Source organism: Carcharodon carcharias, chromosome 7, assembly GCF_017639515.1.
Source record: "Carcharodon carcharias isolate sCarCar2 chromosome 7, sCarCar2.pri, whole genome shotgun sequence".
Classification (NCBI taxonomy): Eukaryota; Metazoa; Chordata; class Chondrichthyes; order Lamniformes; family Lamnidae; genus Carcharodon; species Carcharodon carcharias.
Genome location: NC_054473.1, coordinates 187,850,030 through 187,874,736, shown reverse-complemented (window position 1 = coordinate 187,874,736; position 24,707 = coordinate 187,850,030). Strand labels below are relative to the sequence as shown.

The following is a 24,707-nucleotide window of genomic DNA, read 5'->3' as shown; positions in this document are numbered from 1 at the left end:
ACACCACTATCGTACCTGCTTCCACCACCTCCTCTGGCAGGGAATTCCAGACACTCACTACCCTCTGCATAAAAAACTTGCCCTGCACATCTCCTCTATAGTTTTCGCCTCTCACCTTAAATCTATGTCCCCTAGTAATTGACTCTTCCACCCTGGGAAAAAGCTTCTGACTATCTACTCTGTCCATGCCACTCATAATTTTGTAAACTTCTATCAAGTCACCCCTCAATCTCTGTCGCTCTAGTGAGAACAATCCGAGTTTCTCCAACCTATCCTCATAGCTAATAACCTCCAGACCAGGCAGCATCCTGGTAAACCTCCTCTGCACCCTCTCCAATGCCTCCATATCCTTCTGGTAATGTGGCGACCAAAATTGCACGCAATATTCCAAGTATGGCCTAACCAAGGTTCTATACAGCTGCAGCAGGACTTCCCAGCTTTTATACTCAATACCCCTGCCGATGAAGGCAAGCATGCCATATGCCTTCCTGACTACCTTATCCACCTGTGTTGCCACTTTCAGTGACCTGTGGACCTGTACTCCCAGATCCCTCTGCCCATCAATGCACTTAAGGGTTCTGCCATTTACTGTATAATTCCTGTCTGTATTAGACCTTCCAAAATGCATTACCTCGCACTTGTCTGGATTAAACCCCATCTGCCATTTCTCCGCCCAAGTTTCCAACCGATCTATATCCTGTTGTATCCTTTGACAATCCTCTTCACTATCTGCAACTCCTCCAACCTTAGTGTCGTCTGCAAACTTACTAATTAGCCCTGTTACATTTTCCTCCAAATTATTTATGTATACTACAAACAGCAAAGGTCCCAACACTGATCCCTGCGTAACTCCACTAGTCACAGCTCTCCATTCAGAAAAGCACCCTTCCACTGCTACCCTCTGTCTCCTATGACCAAGCCAATTCTGTATCCATCTTGCCAGCTCACCTCTGATCCTGTGTGACTTTACCAGTCTGCCATGAGGGACCTTGTCAAAGGCCTTACTGAAATCCATATATACAACATCCACTGCCCTTCCATCGTCGATCATCTTTGTCACTTCCTCGAAAAACTTGATCAAGTTAGTGAGACACGACCTCCCCTTCACAAAACCATGCTGCCTCTCACTAATACGCCCATTTGCTTCCAAATGGTAGTAAATCCTGTCACGAAGAATCTTCTCCAATAATTTCCCTACCACTGACGTAAGGCTCACCGGCCTGTAATTTCCTGGATTATCCCTGCTACCCTTCTTAAACAATGGAGCAACATTGGCCATTCTCCAGTCCTATGGGACCTCACCTGTAGCCAGTGAGGATACAAAGATTTCTGTCAAGGCCCCAGCAATCTCTTCCCTTGCCCCCCTCAGTACTCTGGGGTAGATCCCATCAGGCTCTGGGGACTTATCCACCTTAATATTCTTCAAGACGCCTAACACCTCTTTTTTGATCTCAACATGATCCAGGCTTTCTACACACTCTTCCCTAGACAAATCGACCGCTAAGTCCTTCTCTTTGGTGAATACTGATGAGAAGTATTCATTTAGTATCTCTCCCATTTCTTCCGGATCCACACACAGATTCCCACCTCTGTCCCTGAGTGGGCCTACCCTTTCCCTGGCTACCCTCTTGCTTTTTACATATGTATAAAAGGCCTTGGGATTTTCCTTAATCCTGGTTGCCAGTGATTTTTCATGACACCTTTTAGCCCGCCTGACTCCTTGCTTAAGTTTCTTCCTGCTTTCTTCATATTCTCCACGGGCTTCATTTGTTCCCAGCCTTCTAGCCCTTACGAATGCTTCCCTTTTCTTCTTGACTAATCTCACAACATACTTCGTTATCCAAGGTTCCTGAAACTTGCCATACTTATCCTTCATCCTAACAGGAACATGCCGGACCTGAATTCTTATCAGCTGACGTTTGAAAGCCCCCCACATGTCAATTGCTGATTTGCCCTCAAACATCCGCCTCCAGTCTAAATTCCTCAGTTCCTGCCTAATATTGTTTTCATTAACCTTCCCCCAATTAAGCACCTTAACCCGAGGACTCCTGTTATCCTTATCCACACGTACCTTGAAACTTACTGAATTATGGTCACTTTTCCCAAAATGCTCCCCTACTGAAACTTCAATCACCTGGCCAGGTTCATTCCCTAATACCAGGTCCAGTATTGCCCCTTCCCTCGTTGGACTATCTACATATTGTCTCAGGAAGCCCTCCTGGATGCACCTTACAAATTCTGCACCATCCAAACCCCTAGCACTAAGTGATTCACAGTCAATATAGGGAAAGTTAAAATCACCCACCACAACAACCCTATTGCTTTTACATCTTTCCAAAATCTGTCTACATAACTGTTCCTCAATCTCCCGTCGGCAATTGGGAGGCCTTTAGTAAACCCCCAACCTTGCGACTGCACCCTTCCTATTCCAGAGCTCTACCTATTTTGCCTCGCTGCATGAGCCCACCGAGGTGTCCTCCTGTTGTACAGCTGTGATATTCCCCTTAACCAGCAGTGTAACACCCCCACCGCTTCTACATCCCTCTCTATCCTGCCTGAAACATTTAAGTCCTGGAACGTTTATCTGCCAATCCTGTCCATCCTTCAACCCAGTCTCTGTAATAGCAATAACTAGTTAGAACCACTGTTTTATTGTTATATAGTAATAAGCTGGACTTGGGTCTGTGGGGCACAATTAAAAATTTACAGATGACACAAAGCTTGTAAATATTGTGAACTGCAAGCATGACAGTGATGGTCTTCAAAATGATAGAGAAGCTGGTGGAAAGGGTGGACACATGGCAGATGAAATTTAATGCAGAAGTGTTAAGTGATATATTTTAGTAGGAAGGATGAGGAAAAGCAATTCAAAAGGGGGGTGCAGGAGCAGAGGGACCTAATGGTATATGTGCATAAGTCATTGAAGGTGGCAGGGCAGGGTGAGAAAGTGGTTAATAAGGCATACAGGATACAGGGATTTATTAATAGGGGCATAGAGTAAAAGAGCAGGGTGGTTATGCTGAATTTATATACTGGCTAGACTTCAGCTGGAGGTATTGTGTTCAGTTCTGGGTGCCACACTATAGGAAGGATGTGAACACACTGGAGAGAGTGCAGAAGAGGTTTACAAGAATGGTTCCAGGGATGAGAAACTTCAGCTATGAGGATAGATTGGAGAGGTTGGGACTGTTCTCCTTGGAGAGAAGAAGGCGAAGAGGAGATTTGATAGAGATGTTCAAAATCAAGAAGGGGCTGGACAGAGTAAATAGGGAGAAGCTGTTTCCGCTCATAAAAAGATCAAGAGTGAGAGGGCACAGATTTAAAATGATTTGCAAAAGAAGCAAACGTAACGTGAGAAAAAAACTTTTTCACACGAGTGGTTCGGGTCTGGAATGCGCTGTCTGGAAGTGTGGTGGAGGCAGGTTCAATTGAGGCACTCAAAGAGGGCATTAGGTGATTATTTGAATAGAAGCAATGTGCAGGGGTTTGGGGAAAAGGCAGGGCAATGGCACTAGGTCATAAAATTCATTTGGTGGGTGGTGCAGACACGATGGGCTGAATGGCCTCCTTCTGTGCTGTTAAAATTCTGTGATTCTGTGAATGCACTGCCTGTGACAATAGAAAAGCAATGCAAACATTTATAGAAATATTTCATGTTTCTCAATGAGATTACACTCCAATATACAATGAAGTAGCTCTTTCTTTGTGAATTTGTCCTGCCATCGAATTCTCATGATGGGCTCCCGGTATCTTTGGTGGAAGCATTCCAAAGCCTGGATGTGGCGCCCAGGATTCAAGATAGCATTAGTTTAAAAGTTCAGGCTTATAATATTGCAGAGTTGCAAGCCTGAGGATGGAGGGACTTTTAGAAACCAAAGAATGATCAAGAACGCTATAGAGAAAAAAAAGAGTAAACTATCAAAGAGATATAAAAATAGTTTGTAAGAGCTTCCGTAACTATATAAAAAGGAATAGAGTAGTGAAAGGAAATGAGCCCTTTAGAGGCTGAGACAGAAAGTTCTATTGTGAGGTGCTTAAAGTAATTAATATTAGAAAAGAAAAAGTAGTAATGGGGCTAAATGATGATAAATCCACTGGGCCAGATGGTCTACATCCGAGTGTTAAAAACAGATGGCTGCAGAGATAGTGGATACATTGTTCACAGTCTTCAAAAATTCCCAGGAGTGGAAGATAGCAAATACAACACCACTATTCATGGAAGGAGGGGGGAGAGAAAGCAGGTTCAACTATTTGTCTACATAGCATTTCGCAAGCAGTCCATACTGGTGTTTATGCTCCCCTCAAGGCTCCTCCCATCTTTTATCTATGATCATAACCATCTACTCCCTTCTCCCTCATATGCCTCTAGTTTCCCCTCCAATGCATCTACACTATTCACTTCAACCAGTCCCTGTTGTGGCAAGTTCCATGTTCTTACCACTCTTTATGTGAAGAAGTTTCTCCTGAATTATCTATTGGATTTCTTGGTGACCAATGGTGATCAATTACCATCAATATTTCTGATCAGTGGTGCTCCCCAGGATGTTGATCTTGGGGAATTCAGTGATGGTAATGCCATTGAACACCGAGGGAAGATGATTAGATCCTCCGCCATTGGAGATAGTCATTGCCTGGCATTTGTATGGCACAACTATGACTTGCCACCTATCAGTCCAAGTCTGAATGTTGCCCAGATCTTGCTGCATGCAGACGTGGACTGCCATTTTGGAATGGAATGGAACTAAACACTGCTCAACCTTCAGCCAACATCTCCACTTCTGAGCTTATGATGAAGGGGATATCTTTGATGAAGCAGCTGACTATGGTTGGGCTGAGGTTACTGCCCCAAGGAACTCCTGCAGCGGTGTCCTGGAACGAAGATGAGTGACCTCCAAAATCCACTTACTTTGTTTTAGGCGTGACCAGCCCCTGGGGAGCTTACCCCCCACCCCCACCCCACCCCAAATTTCTACTGACTTACATTTTGCTAGGGCTGTTTGATGCCAGACTTGGTCACAAGCTGCCGAGAAGTGAAGGGCAGTTACTCGCGCCTCGTCTCTGGAATTCAGCTCTATCATATACGTTAGGACCAAGTGATTCTGTTGGCACCCAGTCTGAGCATCGGTGAGCAGGTTATGGGTAAGTGCCACTTGCTCACATGGTCTCCAATACTTTTCCATTAATTTGAATATTGAGAATGGACTAAGGGGGTGGCAATTGGCTGGATTGGAATTTTTCTGCTTTTACCTGTGAAGCCCCTAAGAGATGTTTGATATGTGGTGAGTGCCAATATAAATGCATAAATTCTACTCCCAATATAAATTTCAAACATACATCCAATGCTGATTAAATGGTGGTTTTTATTTTCTGAAGGCTTCTACAATAGAAACGAAATGCTGGATAAATTAATTTCTAAGGAAGGTCTACAGGCTCCCGCAGTTGCCTTGCAGCTGTTGTTTCTCAGCTCATCCTTTAAATTATCCAAGTTGATTTTCAAAGCATATTTTGAACTGTTGAGCCAACAGTAGAAAGATCCTTGGCATGCTTACTGCAACAGGAGCAATCCAATTCCTTTTCCAGTTCACAAACAGACAGATGCAGCTCAGCCAAGGAGACTGGTATAGGCCAGCATTTTTACATACCTTTGTTGAGCTTGTTTAAGGGCTCATTATAATGCAGCATCAAATGAGAAATGTAAGAGAATTACTGAGGTTTGGAATTTCACTAAGCAAGATTTAGGAGCTTTTGCTAGTTTACAGGCTGCATCTTGCAGATTGACTGTAGTCAACATTCAACCAGACTTAACTGCAACAATTTTAGAAGAAATACATCCTTAAGGAGAAATTGCAAGTCAAAATTTTGAATACAACACATTTACATTTATGATTACTTTTCAAAATTTCAGGGCACCATATCACAGCATTTCTACTCAAGTCCAACTTGGTGCTTCTGTTGCTTCACTGAATTTTCATATTGGTGCTTTGTGGAAGTTAAATAGACATAAAGCCCAAACAGGGCTCTGCTCTGTTCTGACCACATATTGACTACTGTGTCTATTCCTGGTTGTCAGGACATGAGAGAAACATATTCACACATTCAAGGTAGAGTAGAGAACCACACAGCTAATTCCTAGCTATGGTAAAAGACTGACGGGACTTGAACTTTTCAACTTTGAAAGGAACCAACTTAGTGGTGACATTAAAGATAGAGGCAAGACAGCAATGTCTATAATAAGTCCGAAAATAAACACAATGTGACTGGAAGATGACACATGGGATGAGCTCCCCGGGTGGGAGTGATATAACAGTTGGTCAACTCCAGATGTCCAACCCTATCTCTCTCCATTAATACCACAAACTCCTTTAACAAGGCTTTTGCTTTTTGATCTGAAGTCGTATAGTCTCCCACAGCTCAAAATGGAAAATATTAGGCTACTAGATTCTACTCCCACCATCACCTACTTGCCAACAATGCTAATTCAATTAAGATCATCGGTTGCTTACCTGGCCTGAGACACATCGTCAGCACTTTCTTGAGCTCACCATAGGTCTTTAAACCTGGTCAACTGCTGAACACGTATTGGACTGTCTATCGAACATGCCCTGCCTACAGCCTGGCGGCAGTGCTCTTTCACCACTTTCATGAAGTGTCAGCCTACATTATGTACTCAAATCCACGACTAGGGCTTGAAATTGTGAATTTTTGCCTCAAAGGTGAGAGTACAAGCAACTCTGCCAAGCTGAAGGAAAGATGAAGAGCAGAGGCAGGGAGTTTGACCGCTGGGGAGGAAGGGATAACACTTTTTGAAGCCAAATAGCAGGTTTGCCAAATACTGACGGGAACACAGCACCATCAGTTTTTGACTGGGATTTCATTGCAGTATAAAGTGGGAGTGTGAATTTTTCATCCTTTGTTCCCTTGAATGGTAAGAAGCAGCCAGCAGTCGTTACAAACCTGGGATGTGTCCGATTGAATGCATATTTTATACAAGAATATACAGAAAGAACCACTGTGACCATCTGGCTGATATCAAACTTCAATAAGTGCCATCCTACATAATGTTCCTCAGGCCTCTTTAACACATCTATTGACAAGTAACTGTTCACGACCCTGTGGAATTTTTTGAAACAATCCACTTTTATTACGTTTATGCTATAGAACATAGGCTGAGGTACTTAACAGGTGGGAATAATTTGAGGCCATAAATGAAGTGCAAACAAGAAGTGGATCACATATTGAATGGCAATCCTGTGTGATGTTCCTCTGGCAGTGTCAACCAATAGACATGACCAGCTACAGGGTGAGGCTATGGTAACACCATTTCAGTCCCATGCACTAATTTTACACCTTACACATAACATAAGTGTGTACATTTACTAAACAAAAATTGACTACCATTCTGTGGCAACACCAAGTAACAAACTCAACAATCAAAAACACTCATGTTGTGCTTTCCTTCTTAACATTTTAGTAAGAAATGTACATAAAGGTTTAAACTGATAAGCATACCATGTGTAATTATGAGCATCAAGATCACATGTCCAACGAATGTGTCTATTACTCATTTATTTGCGAATCAGAAATACAATTAACCACAACTGGATCCTAACAAACCATTAGTGACCAGTGATCAATATACTGGGCAACACTGTCCTCTTGGTACCAATATGTTATTTAAGATAATCTTCTCAAACAAGGTTTCTTTCTGCAGAGACTAAAGGGTAAAGAAAGAGAACTTCAAAAAAAAACAATTGCTGCTGGGTCACTCCAATGAGATCATTCTTTTTAAGATGAGACAAATCACTGTCGTTCCAATCAGCTGTGATTTAAATAAATCATCAATGTGCACAATATGGTTGAACAACAGGGGGCTTCATTCCAGCAGGACATTTTCCATTATGATCTATAGACTACATTTTAAAACATTTTATTGTACTAAGGGCAATATCATTCTATCATGTTGGACTGGGCATTAATAGTTCTTTCACTGAAATGCTAAAGGAAGGGAAATTTTTCACACTTTATTTTAATAGAAGGTTACAATGGCGTTCCAATTTCTAAGTTTGACACATGGAATTCATATGGAATCTACAGGCAAATGTTTTCTTTGCATCTAATTTCACTTTGGAAGTTACGTTTCTTCCAGTTCTTTTCATTTAAGCAAGAACATACAATACTTTCCTGGAGATGAGCAGGCTGGGCTACCTGTGCATTCATTATGTGGATCTTTCCAAATGAGGAACGACTTTAATGGATGGGGAATCCAAAGCTCTAGTATCACTATACAGGTGCTCAAGTGGGGCCCAACACTCTTAATGGCAGAAATACTGTAAACAGGGGTCCAAAGCTCTACCATTGTGAACTGGACATTTAGAACAAGGGTTCAACTTTGCTGTCAGTGAATGGATGCTTTTAATAGGGATACACTGCATGCTTACGTGACCAAACAAGTGTAACAGAATCCTGGAGCAACTGGCCTAAAACCTGACACCACTTCTATTAAAATGTGACTGTCTCGATTCAGTTCTAATTGGACTTCAGCTCACAGCGCAGTATTAACTGACCAAGGGACATCCAGTGTCATACTGGTACAGTGAGAAGACACTTTACTGAGATTTTGGCTGGTGAATTTAATTGTGGCATTGTTGGAAAGAAATAACATACAGTTCTCAGAATATAATTAGTACCACCATGTAGATGCAGCACAAGTGCTTTTAATCTGTACTCACTAACGGTTATCTCTTGCAAGGACCCCTGCTAGCAATCGAATCTATTGTCCTGATTGCTGTATGGGAAGCAGAAAGCATCCATCAAGCTAGTGAAGAGGAATTTTTAAAAATCACACAGCAAGTGAAGAAGAAAACATTGAAAATACAAGTGCAATGGAGAAAAAAATGAGTAGTTTACACACAATAAGGAATGTTTTCTCTAAAAGTAGGCGAAGGACTGGATTAAGGACAAGAAAATATTAAGCTCTTCCCCCGAAGTAAAATTTCCCCATTGGAATTTTTGATCCTGAAAAGTGCAAATTTCTGCACAATGTGATTTTATGTCCATCAGAAAGGACACAAATGTTAATTGCAGTATCAGAATTATCTGTCACATCGCTTTTGTTAGAAGTTAACTTTGAACTGTATTGAAAAAATATTCCCAGAGATTCCCCAATCAGAGACTTCTTTCAACTCCAGGCAATATGGGCATCACTGGCAAGACCTGCATTTACTGCCCATCTCTAATTATCCTTGAGAAGGTAGCGGTGAGCCATCTTCTTAAACTGTTGTAGTTATGGGGTGAAGGTAATCCCAACAGTGCTGTTAGGTAGAGTGTTCCAGGATTTTGACCCAATGACAATGAAGGGCTTTGCTGTGTCCTGCATCTAGGTCAATGTTGGATTGTCTGTCTAGTTTAATTCTTTGGGCTTTTTCCTAGCAGTCTAGTACAAAGTAGTGGCTTGCTAGGTAATTTCAGAGGACATTTAAGATCAACTACATTGCTGTGGCTCTGCAGTCAAGCATATGACAGAATGGGTAAAGACAGCAGATTTCCTTTCCTAAAGGACATTCATGAACCAGATGGGCTTTTACAGCCATCCAGTAGTTTCATGGTCATTGTTACTGAGGCTAGTTTTTTATTCCAGGTTTATTAAATTAATTGAATTTAAGTTTCCTAGCTGTCTTGGTGGATTTGTACTCACGTCTCTAGATCATTGATCCAGGCCTCTAGTCCAGCAACATAACCATTATACTATCGGATCCTGAAGACTTAACCCGATGCGGCCTTTCTGCAGGCCAAGAGTTCCCAGGTGCAATTCCTGGTTTGTGCTGTCAGCCACTACAACAGGCTATGGAAAAGGTGAGAGCAAATCTACAGGTGTTCCTGCTCCTGATGGTTACAGAGTTGACCTGGCCAGAATGTTTTCTGGTTTGACAAGGGATTCAGCCAAGGGTCACACACTACAACATGTGAGGTCAAACTCAGCTCAGCTATCCTACATGGTTGAAAAAATAACTTAGAAGGCCAATGGAGTGTCGGCCTTTATCTCAATAGAGTTGGTTACAAAAGGCTGGGAGTTATGCTACAGCTATACAAAGCTCTGCTTGTGTTCAGTTTCAGGCACCTTGGAGTGGGTGCAGCACAAAATCACCAGAATGACACTGGGGCTAAAAGTGTTAAATTATGGGAACAGATTGCAGACTAGACTCTTATTGCCATCAATCCAGAATAGTATGGGGTGATCTAATTGAGTTTTTTCAGATGGTTAAGGGATGTTATATGGATTCTTTAGGGTGGGCAGTAAATGCTGGGGATTTGCCAGCGACACCCATATCCCATAAAGGGATTGAAAAATATTGAAATTATTTCCTGTGGTGGAAGAGCCCAGAACAAAGGGACATAATTTTAAAATTAAAACTAGGCTGTTCAGTGGGGATGGCAGAAAGCAGTTCTTCACTCAAAGGGTGTGGAAATCTGTTACTCTCTGACATAAACAAGGTTAAGGTCTGGGGTCAATTGAAAATTTCAAAACTGAGTTTACTAGATTGTTAGCTAATGAAATTAAGGGTTATGGAACCAACCAGGTAAATGGAATTGAGGTACAGATCAGCCTTACATGTCTTTAACTTGAGCATGATCAGGAGACCAAGCCTGAGTAAGACAGAAACCGACTGAGCAGTGAATTAGGTTGACCTGCTAAATTCAGCTAAGTTTTCTTGATGTTTAAATATAGATTAAGACTCAAGCTCTGACACAGAATGAACAATCTTCAAGTAAATTAGGCTAGCTTGTTAAACAGGGAAGTGCCTGGTAGTGGCAGTAATCTGTCAATCAGCTGAAAATATTTGGTTTAATTGGTGTTAACTACAGTAGCAGAAAGCTAAACTAACTAGTGACTCATCAGCAGGTCTGCAAAGGTCAGGCTTTTCAAACCATAGAGTCAGTAAAGTGAGCAGAGTCTGGAGACGATATCTGAGTGAGATGGAAACTGAGTAGGGAATTCTGGTGCACGGGGGAAAAGATGCTTGAAGGAAGGTTTATTGCAACTCAAAGTGTGTTAAGTATTAGTCAGATTTATCAGCACTAGTAAGGTTTATCAATCATTTTAAGATTAATTCAGTTAAGGCCAAATAAAATAAAGTTAGTTTTATTTTTATTTTACTTATATTAACATAAGTGAAGTTAAGACATGGCAGGGCAGTTTGGTCTTGTGCAATATGTGTCCTGTAGTATGTGGGAAGTTGTGAATACTGCCAGTGGCCTAGATGACCACATGTGCAGGAAATGTCATCAGCTGTAGAAACTTGAGCTCTGGGTTTTGAAGCTTGAGCGGTGGCTGGAGTCACTGTGGTGCATCCGCAAGGCTGAGAGCTACATGGATAGCATGTTCAGAGAATGGTCACACCACAGGCTAGAAGCATGCAGACAGAAGGGGAATGGGTGACTGCCAGACAGTCTAAGAGAACCAGGCAGGTAGTGCAGGAGACTCTTGGGGTCCTACTCACTAATCTGTTTTCTGCTTTGGATATTGGTGAGGGTGTTGGTTCCTTGGAGTGCAGTCAGAGCCAAGTTTGTGGCATCATGGATGGTTCAACAGCACAGGAGGAGGGGAAGAGCAGTAGTGATAGGGGATTCATTGGTTAGAGGAACAGACAGGTGTTTCTGTGGCTGTAGATGTGACTCCAGGATGGTATGTTGCCTCCCTGGTTCCAGGGTCAAGGATGTCATGGAGTGGCTGTAGGACATTCTTCTGGGGCAAGGTGAACAGCTAGAAGTCATATTCCATGTTGGTACCAATGACTTGGGTAGAAAGGGGGATGAGGTCCTGAAAGCAGATTTCAGGGAGTTAGGAAAGACATTGAAAAGCAGGACCTCTAAAGGTCCAGGAATCTCAGGATTACTTCCACTCAAGCGTATGAATGAACATAGAGATAGGTGAACTGAGCAGTTGAACACGTGGCTGGAGAACTGGTGTAGGAAGGAGAACACCACATTTCTGAGGCATTGGGACCAGTACAAGATGGCCGGGCTGCATCTTAACAGGACCAGGACAAACGTATGAACTAGGAGCAGGAGTAGGCCACTCGGCCCCTCGAGTCTGCTCCGCCATTGTAACCTCCCACCTTTCACCCCCTTGTTAATCAAGAATCTATCTCTGCCTTAAAAATATTCAAAGACTCTGCTTTCACTGCCTTTTGAGGAAGAGAGATCCAAAGACTCACGACCCTCAGAAAAATTTCTCCTCAGCTATGTCTTAAATGATACACCCCTTATTTTTAAACCACGTCCCCTAGTTCAACATTCTCCCACAAGATGAAACCTCTCCACAACCACCCTATCAAGATCCCTCAGGATCTCAAAAAAGGTTTTCTCACAAGGAGATTTGCTAGTGCTGTTGGGGAGGATTTAAACTAGATAGGCAGGTGGATGGGAACCTGAGAGGGAAGCAAAAGGCAGTCGGAAAGTAAAAGCAAAAATAGAAGACGGGCAAAGCATAGGCAAGCATCAAATAGGATCAGAATACAGAATAAAATGTTTTTTAAAATGAAAAGCACTCTGAATGAATGTAATATTGACAAAAAAGTTGATGATTTGAAGGCACAAATTCAGGTAAATGCATATGATTTAATTGCCATGATGGAGACATGACTACAGGGTAAACAAAGATTGGGAATTAAACATTCAAGGATATTTGGCATTTAGGAGGGATTGGTGAAAAGGAGGTGGGGTAGCACTATTAGTAAGGGATGAAATCAGTACATTGTAAGAGAGGATCTTTGATCAAAAGATCAAGATATAGAATCAGTTTGGGTGGAGCTAAAACAGTAAGGGGCAGCAAACATTGGTGGGAATTGTTTATAGGACACCAAACTGTACTGGTAATAATAGGCACGGTATAGATCAGGAAATTGGAGATACATGTAATATGGATAATACAGTATTAATGGACGACTTCAATTTACACCGAATGGCTTAACCAAATCAGCAGTAATGCTCTGGAGTGTATACAAGATGCTTTCTAGAGCAGTATGTTGAGGAGCCAACGAGGGATCAGGCTATTTTGGACTTAATATTGTGTAATGAAAAAGGGCTAACTAATAACCTTGCTGTAAAGGATCCTTTGGGAAATAGTGACCATAACACGATAGAATTTCACATTAAGTTTGAACGTGATATTGTTCATTCTGAAACTAGGGTCTTAAATCTGAAGGAAATTATGGAGATATGAGGGACAGGTTTGCTATGGGGGCTTGGAAAATACACTAAAAAATCTGGTAGTCAGGCGATGGCTAGTATAGAAAGAAATACTACACTGTCGACAACAAATATACATTCCTCTAAGGCACAAACACCCAAAAGGAAAGGTAAAGCAACAGTGATTAATGAAATAAGTTAAAGCTTGCATTATATTAAAAAAATAGCTTATAAATGATACCAGGGAAAATGGTAAGCCTCAGGATTGGGAGCAATTTAAAATCTAGCAAAGGAGAACCAAGAAACAGCATTCATATTATATTTTTCCTTTCTTATTCAAACTAGCAAGGAACATAAAGGCAGGCTGCAAAAGCTTCTTTAGGTACATAAAAAGGAAAAGAATAGCTAGGCCAAATGTGGGCCCATTACAGGTAGGCATGGGAGAATTTATAGTGGAGAACAGAGAAACAACAGTTACTTTTAGTCTGTCTTCATGAGCTTTGAACCACCATTGGAGGCAGTTCAGAGGAGGCTTACTAGACTGATAGCTGGAACGAGTGGGTTGTCTTAGGAGGAAAGTTTGGACAGACTGGGCTTGTTTCCATTGGAGTTTAGAAGAGTGAGGGGTGATTTGATTGAAGTATACAAGATCCTGAGTGGCCTTGACAAGGTGGACGTGGAAAGGATGTTTCCTCTTGTGGGTGAGTCCAGAAATAGGGGGCACTGTTTGAAAATTAGGGATCACCCTTTCAGGACAGATGAGGAGAATTTTTTTTTCTCTGAGGGTTGAGAGACTTTGGAACTCTCTGCCTCAGAAGGCAGTGGAAGCTGGGTCACTGAATATTTTTAAGGTGGAGGTAGAATGATTCCCTTGCCTAACAAGAATTTAAGGTTATTGGGGTTAGATGGCATTGTGAAAATTGAAACACAGGAAGATAAGCCATGACCTTATTGAATGGCTGAGCAGGCTCGAGGGGCCAAATGGTCTACTGCTGTTCTTGTTTCTTATGTTCTTATATAGAAAATCTCCCAGAAATGCTAGGCAACTAAGGGGCTTGTGAAACTGAGGAACGAAAAGAAATTAGTATTAGTAAAGAGGTAGTACTTGGAAAGTTAACTGGAATAAAGGTTGATAAATCCCCTGGACCAGATTGTTGAAGGAGGTGGCTAGAGATAGTGGATGCATTGGCGGCTGTCTTTCAAAATTCTTTAGATTCTGGAAAGGTTCTGCAGACTGGAAAGTAGCAAATGTAACCCGCCTATTTAAGAAGGGAGGAAGGAGAATGGAAAGCTACAGACCTGTTAATTTGACATCAGTAGCATGACTTTTTTTCTAATTCGTTCACAGGATGTGGGCATCGCTGGTTTGGCCAGCATTTATTGCCCATCCTGACTGTCCTTGAAGATGGTGAGCTGCCTTTTTGAACCGCTGCAGTCCATATGGTGAGGTACACCCACATTGCTGTTAGGGAGGGACTACCAGGGTTTTAACCCAATGACGGTGAACGAATAGCGATATATTTCCAAGTCAGGTTGGTGAGTGGCTCAGACAGAAACTTGCAAGTGGTGGTGTTCCCATGTATCTGCTGCCCTTGTCCTTCTAGATGGTAGCAGTCGTGGGTTTGGGAGCTGCTGTCGAAGGAGTGAGTTCCTGCAGTACATCTTGTAGATGGTACACACTGCAGCCACTGTGCATCGGTGGTGGAGGGAGACAATGTTTGTGGATGGGGTGCCAATCAAGTGGGCTGTTTTGTCCTGGATGGTGTTGAGCTGCACTCATTCAGGCAAGTGGAGAGTATTCCATCACACTCCTGACTTATCCACCACCTACAAGGCACAGGCTTTAGGGAGTCAGGAGGTGAGTTACTCACTGCAGGATTCCTAGCCTCTGACCTGCTTTTGTAGCCATGTATTTATATGGCTAGTTCAGTTCAATTTCTGGTCAATGGTAACTCCCAGGATGTTGATAGTGGGAGATTCAGTGATGGTAACACTATTGAATGTCAAGGAGAGATGGTTGGATTCTCTCATGTTGGTCATTGCCTGGCACTTGTATGGATGAATGTTACTTGCCACTTGTCAGCCCAATCTTAGATATTTGGACATTTGGACATGGACTGCTTCCATTTCTGAGGAGTAGTGAATAGTGCAATAATCAGTGAACATTCCCACTTCTGACCTTATGATGGAAGCAAGGTCATTGAAGCAGGTGAAGATGGTTGGGGCCTAGGACACTATGCTGAGGAATTCCTGCAGTGATGTTCTGGAAACTTTAGAATAGATTCTAACATTATGTGATAACTGGACATTTAGAAAGGAATGGTAAAATTGGGCTTAGCCAATGTGGATTTATGAAAGGAAAATCACGTTTGACAAACTTGGGAGTTTTTTTTCGAGGATGTTACAGTGGATGTGATGTACTTGGATTTTCAGAAGGCTTTTGATAAGGTCCCACACAGGAGGTGAGTAAATAAAATTAGAGCACATGGGATTGGGGGAGGCATTGAAAATTGGTTATCAGACAGAAAGCAGAGTAGGAATAAACAGATCATTCTCAGGATAGCAGGCTGTTACTAATGGGGCACCACAAGGATCCGTGCTAGGTCCACAGCTGTTCACAAACTATATAAATGATTTGGATATGGAGACTGTTTTGGTCTTGATTTTCCAGACAGGTTTCTCATAGGCAAGTGAATTTTATTTACAAGGCTTCAGTAGCAGCTACATGCTTCCATCAAGAACCCTGACTAGACACCAACTCCGCCCCTAAGGTTCCCCGTGCTTTAATCTGACTCGCTCACTGTCACGTGATACTACAGAGTACAACAGGTCTTAAAACTATAGTCACGACAGAGACCAATTGTAATAGTCCCAAATTTTCTGATGACACCAAACTGGTTGGAAATGTAAGTTGTGAGGAGGAAACATGGAGGCTTCAAAAGGACTTGAAGGCTATGTGAATGGGCTAAAACATGATAAATGGAATAAAATGTGAATAAGTGTGAAGTTATTCACTTGGGTAGAAAAACCAAGGCTGCAGAGTATTTCTTAAGTGGTGAAAGGTTGGGAAGTGTGGGTGTCCTTGTTCAAGAGTCACTAAGAATGTAGTTTCACGGGCATCAAGCAGACTTGTGGTCATTCTTCAAATGCAGTCCCTAGTGACCACTGGCTGGTCATTCGTAGTACTGTACCATGTAGATGCAGGAAGCAACTTGGAAGGCAAATAATATGTTGGTCTTAATTACAATGGGGTTTTAATACAGGAGTAAAGATGGCGTGCTGCAGTTATATAGAGCCTTGGAGAGACCTCACCTGGGTATTTTGCACAATTTTGATCCCCTTATCTAAGGAAGGAAATATTTCCTCTAGATGGTGTGCGATGGAGAATCACCAGATTGGGATTGTTTTGTGCTGAGGTTGAGGAAACTGGGTCTGTATTCTCTAGAGTTTAAGAATGAGGGGTGACCTCATTGAAACATACAAAATTCTTACAGGGCAGGACAGGGTGGATGTAGATGTTTCCCCTGGCTGATGAGTCTAAAACCAGGGCACATAACCTCAGGATAAGGGACAGGCCATTTAAGACTGAGGTGAGGAGGAGTTTCTTCACTCAAGAGGGTGGTGAATCTTTAGAATTCTCTACCCCAGGGTTCTGTGGAAGCTCAATCATTGAGAATGTTCAAGACAGAGATCGATAGATTTCTGGAGAGCAATGACATCAAAGGATATGGAGAGTGTGCAAGAAAATGGTAGAGGATCAGCCACAATCAAATTGAATGGTGGAACAAGCTTGAGGGGCCGAATGGCCTCCTCATGTTCCTATGAATGACCAGCCAGTGGTCACTAAGGACCGCATTTGAAGAATGCCCACAAGTCTGCCCCTTTGCCTGTGAAACTGTACTCAAGACATAATCGGACCTGAAAGGGGAAGCAGAAAGTGAATATACTCCTAACTCTACTCTTCAAACCTATCGAACAAAGTGAAAGTTTGCGGCTCTGTCTCCAGCAGCAGCTGTCACTGCAGCAGTCTACTCTGCCACATTTCACTGGCCTCAATTAGTTCTCCAGTCTTTGGTCAGAGAAATGCTTTGCGTATCAGGCTGTTTAACAAAAAATTGGAAACTCTGGAAATCCTTTGCAGATTTTAATAACATATAAATTTTCTTCAGCTACAGCCACCTGCAATAAATTCATTTTTTAAAAGCTGGTCAAGATTGTTTTCAGGCTGTTATGCAAAGGCGGAACACGTTAATCACGAGTGACTACTGAAGCTAAATCAATCACGACTTGTAAGAGGGAATTAATGAACAGCTGAAACATAAATATTAAAGAACACAGGGTAAGACAACAGAACCAGGAACAGATTCAAGAAACTCCAATGTGGAACCAGCAACCCACAGATGTCCAATGGTAAACTGGCTGCTTTCCGCCCAAAATATCTCATTCTCTGGATATAATTTCCAATACAGAAAGTAATGGAATGAATCATAAGGAATGGACTAAATGTGGGAATTTACTTTTGTTTCGTAACTTTCACTTTTTCTATAATTGGGATTTGTCCCTCTTCACTCTCCTCAAAATACAAATTGTATGATCTGAATTGGAAAAAATACAATGGGCATTTCACTGAAACCAACAGCGTGCTGTGCATCAGCAACAAGAAAACTGAATGGAATCTTGGAACGTTTACTCAGAAGCACAGAACCTACATCCCAGGTAACGATAAATCTGTACCGCCACACCAGGAGCACTGGATACACTTCGAGTTACTGGTAGTCACACCTGGAACACTGGGTTAAATGCTGAGGAAAAGGACACAGACCGTTTAGACTGATCCATTTCACAGAGTAGTGAACCCTATGGAATTTTTTTTCTCCTTGATTCATTGGATGTGAGTACTGTTGGCAAGGCCATTTATTGTCCATCCAATCTGCCCTCCAAGGTGATGGTGTGCCGCCTTCATGAATCATAGAATCATAGATATCTACAGCGCAGAAAAAGGCCCTTCGGCCCATGAAGTCTGTGCCGGTCAAACAAGTACCTAACTATTCTAATTACTGCAATCCATGTGGTGCAGGTACGTGCACAGTGCTGTTGGAGGGAGTTCCATGATTTTCACCAAGCAATAATGGTATATCTCCAAGTCAAGATGGTGTGTGCATTGGAGGGGAACTTGCCAGTGGTGACATGCATCAGCTGCTCTTACTGTAGGTGGTAGAAGTGCTGAGTTTGGTAGGTGCTGTTAAAGAAGCCAGGGCGAGTTGCTGCAGTGTATCTTGTGGATGGTACACACAACAGTCATGGTGTGCCTACACGGAGGGAGTGAATACTTAAAGTGGTGGATGGAGTGCCAATCAACTTGGTTGCCTGTCCTGATAGTGTTGACTTTGAGTGTTTTTTGGAGCTGCATTCATTCAGGCAAGTGGACAGCATCCCACTTCACTCCTGGCTTGTGCCATGTAGATACAGGAAAAGCATAGGGGAGTCAGCAGGTGAGTTACTCACCACAGAATTCTCAGCATCTGATCTTCTCTTGAGGCAACTATATGTGACTTGACCAGTGTCAGATCAATGTTGATCTCTGGGATGTTGACAGTGGGGATTAATGTTGGTAATGCCATTTTGTTTTATGCTTTCATGGCATGTGAGTGTCACTAGCAATGCCAGCATCTTTTACCCATTTCTTCTTTCCTGGGATGTGGGCATTGCTGGCAAGGGCAGCATTTGTTGCCCATCCCTAGACCCACAGCAATGTGGTTGACTCTTAAATGCCCTCTGAACAAGGGCAATTCAGGATGGACAATAAATGCTGGCCTAGCCAGTAATGCCCACATCCCGTGAATGAATTTTTAAAAAAAACTGCCCTTGAAGTGAGTGGCAGAGAGCAATTAAGAGTCAACCACGTTGATGTGGGTCTGAGTCATAAGTAGGCCTGACCAGGTAAGGATGGCAGATTTCCTTCTCTGAAGGACCGTCAGGAACCAGATGGGTTTTACAACAATCTGCTAGTTTCAAGATCACAATTACTGAAACTAGTTTTCAAATCCAAAGTTCATTAATCCAATATAAATTCCACCAGCTGCCATGGTGGGATTTGAACCTGTGCCTCTGGTCCAGTGACATTACCACCTTCTCAAAGGGAATCGGAAGGGGGAAGATGGCGGCGTAATGGTACTGAGCCACTTTCTTTAACTACCGCAATGCCATGCAGTGCAGATACTCAGCTATTGGGGAGTTCCAGGATTCTGATCCAGTGACAGTGAAGGAACAGTGATATATTTCCAAGGCAGGATGGTGAGGAGCTTGGAGGGGAACTTCCAGGTGGTGGTGTTCTCATGTGTTGAAGAGCCTTGGTGAGTTCCTGCAGTGCATCTTGTAGATGGTACCACTGTGCATCAGCGGTCAAGGGAGTGAATTTTTAAGGTGATGGATGTGGTGCCAATCAAGAGGCTGCTTTGTCCTGGATGGTGTCAAGTATCTTTGTTGGAGCCGCACTCATCCAGGCAAGTGAAGCGTATCCCATCTCACTCTTGATTGTGCCTTGTAAATGGTGGACATGCTTTGGGGGGGGTCAAGAGATGAGTTATTCCTTGCAGAATTCGCAGCTTCTGACCTCTTGTAGCGACCAGCATTTGTATAGCTGATTCAGTTTCTGGTCAATGGTAACCCCAGGGTGTTCATAGTGGGAGAGTCAGCAATGGTGATGACATTGAATATAAAGGGGAGATCGTTTAAATTCTCTTACACAAAAACAAAAAGTGCTGGAAAAACTCAGCAGGTCTGACAGCATCTATGGAGGGAAAGACAGAGTTAACGTTTCGAGTCCGAATGACTCTTCAGAACTGAAGAGTCATACAGACTTGAAACGTTAACTCTGTCTTTCTCTCCACAGATGCTGTCAGACCTGCTGGGTTTTTCCAGCACTTTTTGTTTTTGTTTCAGATTTCCAGCATCCACAGTATTTTGCCTTTATCCTATTAAATTCTCTTGTTAGAGATAGTCATTGCCTGACACCTGTGTGGCGTGAATGTTACTTGCCACTTGTCAGCCCAAGCCTGGTTACTGTCCAGGTTGTGCTGCATACGGACATGGGCTGCTTCAGAATCTGAAGAGTCACGCATGGTGAACATTGCGCAATCATCAGTGAACATCCCTACTTCTGACCTTACGATGGAAGGTCATTGATGAAGCAGCTGAAGATGGTTGGGTCTAGGCCACTATCCTGAGGAACTCCTACAACGATGACCCTGGACTGAGAAGACTGATTTCCAACAACCACAACCATCTTTCTTTGTGCTCTATATGACTCCAACTAGCAGAGAGATTTTCCCCAATTGACATTGACTCCAGTTTTGCTAGGGCTCCTTGATGCCACACTCAGTCAAATGATGTCAAAGGCATCACCTCACTCTCACCTCTGGAGTTCAGCTCTTTTGTCCATGTTTGGACTAAGGCTGTAATAAGGCCAGGAGCTGAATGGCCCTGGCTTAAAATACAGCATCAGTGAGCAAGTTATTACTGAGTAAGTGCTGCTTGATGGCACTGTCAATGATACCTTCCATCACTTTACTGAGAGTATATTGATGGGGTGATAATTGGCCAGAATGGATTTATCCTGCTTTTGTGGAAAGTACATAGCTGGGCAATTTTCCACCATGGCCAGGTAGATACCAGTGCTGCTGTACTGGAACAGTTTGGCTATCACATTGAGGATATCTCCATTGTGTTGTGGCACTACCATTGTGCTAAATGGGATAACTTTCAAACAGATCTAGCAACTCAAAACTGGGCACCCTGGGCACTGTGGGCCATCAGCAGAAGAACTGTATTCAAGCACAATCTGTAATCTTGTGGCCTGGCATATCCCCCCATATCATCAAACTGGGGGATTACCCCTGGTTCAAAGAGTGCAGGGGGCCATGCAAGGAACAGCACCAGGCATACCTAAAAAGTGTCAATCTGGAGAAGCTACAACACACTAGTATTTGCATGCCAAACAGCAAAAGCAGCAAGTGATAGAGCTAAGCAGTCCCACAATCAACGGATCATATCTAATAGTGAATGGTGGACATTAAACAACTCATTGACAGAGGTGGTCCCATAAGTGTCCCCATCCTCAATGATGGGGAGCCCAGCACATCAGCGCAAAAGATAAGGTTCAAGCATTTGCTACAATCTGCAGCCAGAAGTGCCTTTGTCTCCACAAGGACTGAGTGCAGTGGTCACTTCTACAAATACATATACAGTCATAAACAAAAGCATCTGCTGCAAGCAGGTTGAGGAGGACGAGGTCAAATATGTTTTTCCCTCTTGTTGGCTCCCTCACTACCTGTCGCAGGCCTATTTGAGCAGCTATATCCTTTAGGGCTCAGTCTGTAGTGGTGTTAAAAAGCCAATCTTGGTGATGGACATTGAAGTCCCCCGCCCAGAGTACATTCCGTGCCCTTGCCACCCTGGTGCTTCCTCCAAGTGGTGTTCAAAATGGAGGAGCACTGATTCATCAGCCAAGGGAGGGTGATACATGGTAATCAGCAGGAGGGCTCCTTGTCCATGTTTGACCTGATGCCATGAGACTTAATGGGGTCCGGAATCATTGTTCTCAGGGCAAATGCCTCTTGACTGTATACTACTGTGCCACCACCGCTGGTGGGGCTTTCCTGTCAGTGAGACAGGGATGGTGATGGTGGTGTCCAGGACATTATAAGATGTGATTCCATGAGTGTGATCATGTCAGGTTGTTGCTTGACTCATTTGTGGGACAACATTTTGGCAAAAGCACGGAGTTTGGCAAACCCAGTCCTGTCAATGCTGCATTGTAGTTTCCGGTGCCTAGGTCGATGTCGGGTGGTCCATCCACCCTTTTACATTCCTTTTTATACTTTGGTGGTTTGAAACAACTGAGTGGCTTGCTAGGCCATTCCAGAAGGCATTGCTTTGGGTCTGTAGTCACATCTCGACCAGACCAGGTAAGGACAGCAGTAAACCAGTTATGGTTTCATGATTAATGTTACCGAGACTAGCTTTGAATTCTAGATTTATGAATTGAATTTAAATTTCACCAGCTGCCATGGAAGGATTTGAACCCGATCCCAAGAGCATTGCCAAGTGGCAAGTTACATTCACCCCACGCAAGGACCATCTCCACGAGAGGGAATCTAACCATCGCCCTTGATGTTCAATGGCATTACCATCACTGAATCCCCCAGCATCAACATCCTGGGGGTTACCATTTGACCAAAAACTGAACTGAACTAGCCTTATAAATGCTGTGGCTACAAAAGCAGAAAAGAGGCTAGGAATCCTGCAACAAATAATGCACTTCCTGACTCCCCAATGCCAGTCCACCATCTATAAGACAGAAGTCAGGAGTATGATGGAATACTCCCCATTCGCAGCTCCCACAACACTCAAAAAGCTTGACACCTTCCAGGACAAGCAGGCCACTTGATTGGCACCACATCCACAAACATTCACTCCCTCCACCACCGAGAGACAGTGGCAGCAGTGTGTACCATCTACAAGATGCACAGCAGGAATTCACCAAGACTCCTTCGACAGCACCTTCCAAACCCACAACCACTACCATCTAGAAGGACAAGGGCAGCTGATACATGGGAACACCACCACCTGGAAGTTTCCCTGCAAGTCACTCACCATCCTGACTTGGAAATATATCACCATTCCTTCACTGTCACTGGGTCAAAATCCTGGAACTCCCTCTCTAACAGCACGGTGGGTGTACCTACACCACATGGACTGCAGCGGTTCAAGAAGGCAGCTCACCACCACCTTCTCAAGGGCAACTAGGGATGGGCAATAAATGCTGACCCAGCCAAAGCCCACATTCTGTGAATGAAAATATATTTTAAAAAACCTGGGCCTCTGGATTAATAGTCCAGTGACAATACACTATGCCAATTCCTCCCCGCCAAGGTGTTCCATGTGTCTGCTGCCCTCGCCCTTCTAAGTGGGACAGGTCACGGATTTGGAGGTACTGTCAAAGAAGGCTTTGCAAGTTGCTGCAGTGCATCATGTATTCGTTATACACTGCTGCCACTGTATCAGTGGAGAAGGGAGTAAATGTTTTAAGGCGGTGGATGGGGTGCCAATCAAATAATAGAGTCTAACTACCTCCACTTAGTGGAGGTGGTCATTGCTTTGCACTTGTGTTACGTGAATGCGATTTGTCACTTACCAGCTGAAACCAAAGTGCTATCCAGGTCTTGCAGCCTGCGGACAAGGACTGCTTCAGTATGAGTCTTCGCGAATGCAAGAGAACATTGCAATAATCAGCATGCACCTCCCCTTCAAATATTACAGTGGAGGGAAGATCATTGATGAAGCTGCTAAAGATAACTGGGCCTCGCCTACTGCCCTGAGGAACTCTGCAGTGATGTCCCGAACGTATCCCAAAATGCTATCAGAGCAGGGTATGGGAAACATTTGATCGGTATAAGGAGGTGATTAGGGGGTTCATCTGGAGACTGGCCAGACAGACTGCATGGCTTTTCTGATCAGTATTGCTGCAGGCACAAGCCTGAAGACATAAATAACAGCCAACTGTGAACAGACACACTGGAACCAGAGTACTTCATCCAGCTCATTGAGCCTGCCCCAATGCATTAGAAACTGAAATTTAACAGCATCAATTTTGTGACTGCTTTAAATAGGGAAGGGGAGGTTGAGGGAAATCAACTATGTAATCAAGAGCAAACAGTGAAAACAGCAAACGAAACTCAAAATCCACTCGAGTCACCTGAGAGCAACTCCTGAGAAAGACTAAACACTCACTTCAACATGAACCAAAACATAGGGATAGTAGTTACTTTGGAATCCAAATATTTTATGTTCAAAGTGTGGAAGGATTCTTCATATTTTAAAATAAAAATGAAATAATTCTTCATCCGAACTACTAACTCCAGCATGGAACAATCTGGAAATAATCACCTCTTACACCATAAGGTTACCAGTTTGCGCATGTGTTCACTTCCCATGAGCAACTTCAAACATGAGTAGAACTAGTTTGGGTTATGTGGTTGGTGTGAGGGGAGGGTGCCACAGGGAAGAAAAACAAAGGCAACGTTTCACAAGTCTGATTGTTATTAGTGTGATACGAGGACTTGAACATGAAAAATCAATCAGCAAAGCCTTGAAAGATCAAGCATAGCGATCTGCAGTCTTCCTTACCTCCTTTGCTTTCTGCTTTAGCCTCGCATGCTCGGGGTCTTCTTGCCTGGAGCGACTCTAGGCAGTTAGAGAAAGAGGAAGAGAAAAAAAACATACAAGGTTTAACAGCTGGTTTTAAAAACAACTGGTTCATATGCGACAGTGAGCAAGAACTAACAAAGGGTAAAATACAAGGTGTCAAGGACGGTGCTACACACACGTGTTACTTCAAGACAGCCGGTGTCTCCAGGTAAAACTATTATAAAATATAAGTGAAGAAAAATAATTTTTAAATTTTGTAATTCTACAAAATATGAAAGCCGAGCATTTCATCAAATGAAAATGTTCTCACA

General features: G+C 43.1%; 1 protein-coding gene across 3 annotated transcripts in view; it reads right to left on the bottom strand.

The window, feature by feature from the left end:
* LOC121280139 (transcription initiation factor TFIID subunit 4-like) overlaps positions 1–24,707 on the bottom strand; it is a 333,722-nt gene that overhangs the window by 153,034 nt on the left and 155,981 nt on the right. For all 3 annotated transcript variants that reach the window (XM_041191822.1, XM_041191821.1, XM_041191823.1), the window contains one exon: positions 24,376–24,432. In XM_041191822.1, the coding sequence (XP_041047756.1) occupies positions 24,376–24,432 (57 nt within the window). The remainder of the gene's footprint in view (positions 1–24,375; positions 24,433–24,707) is intronic.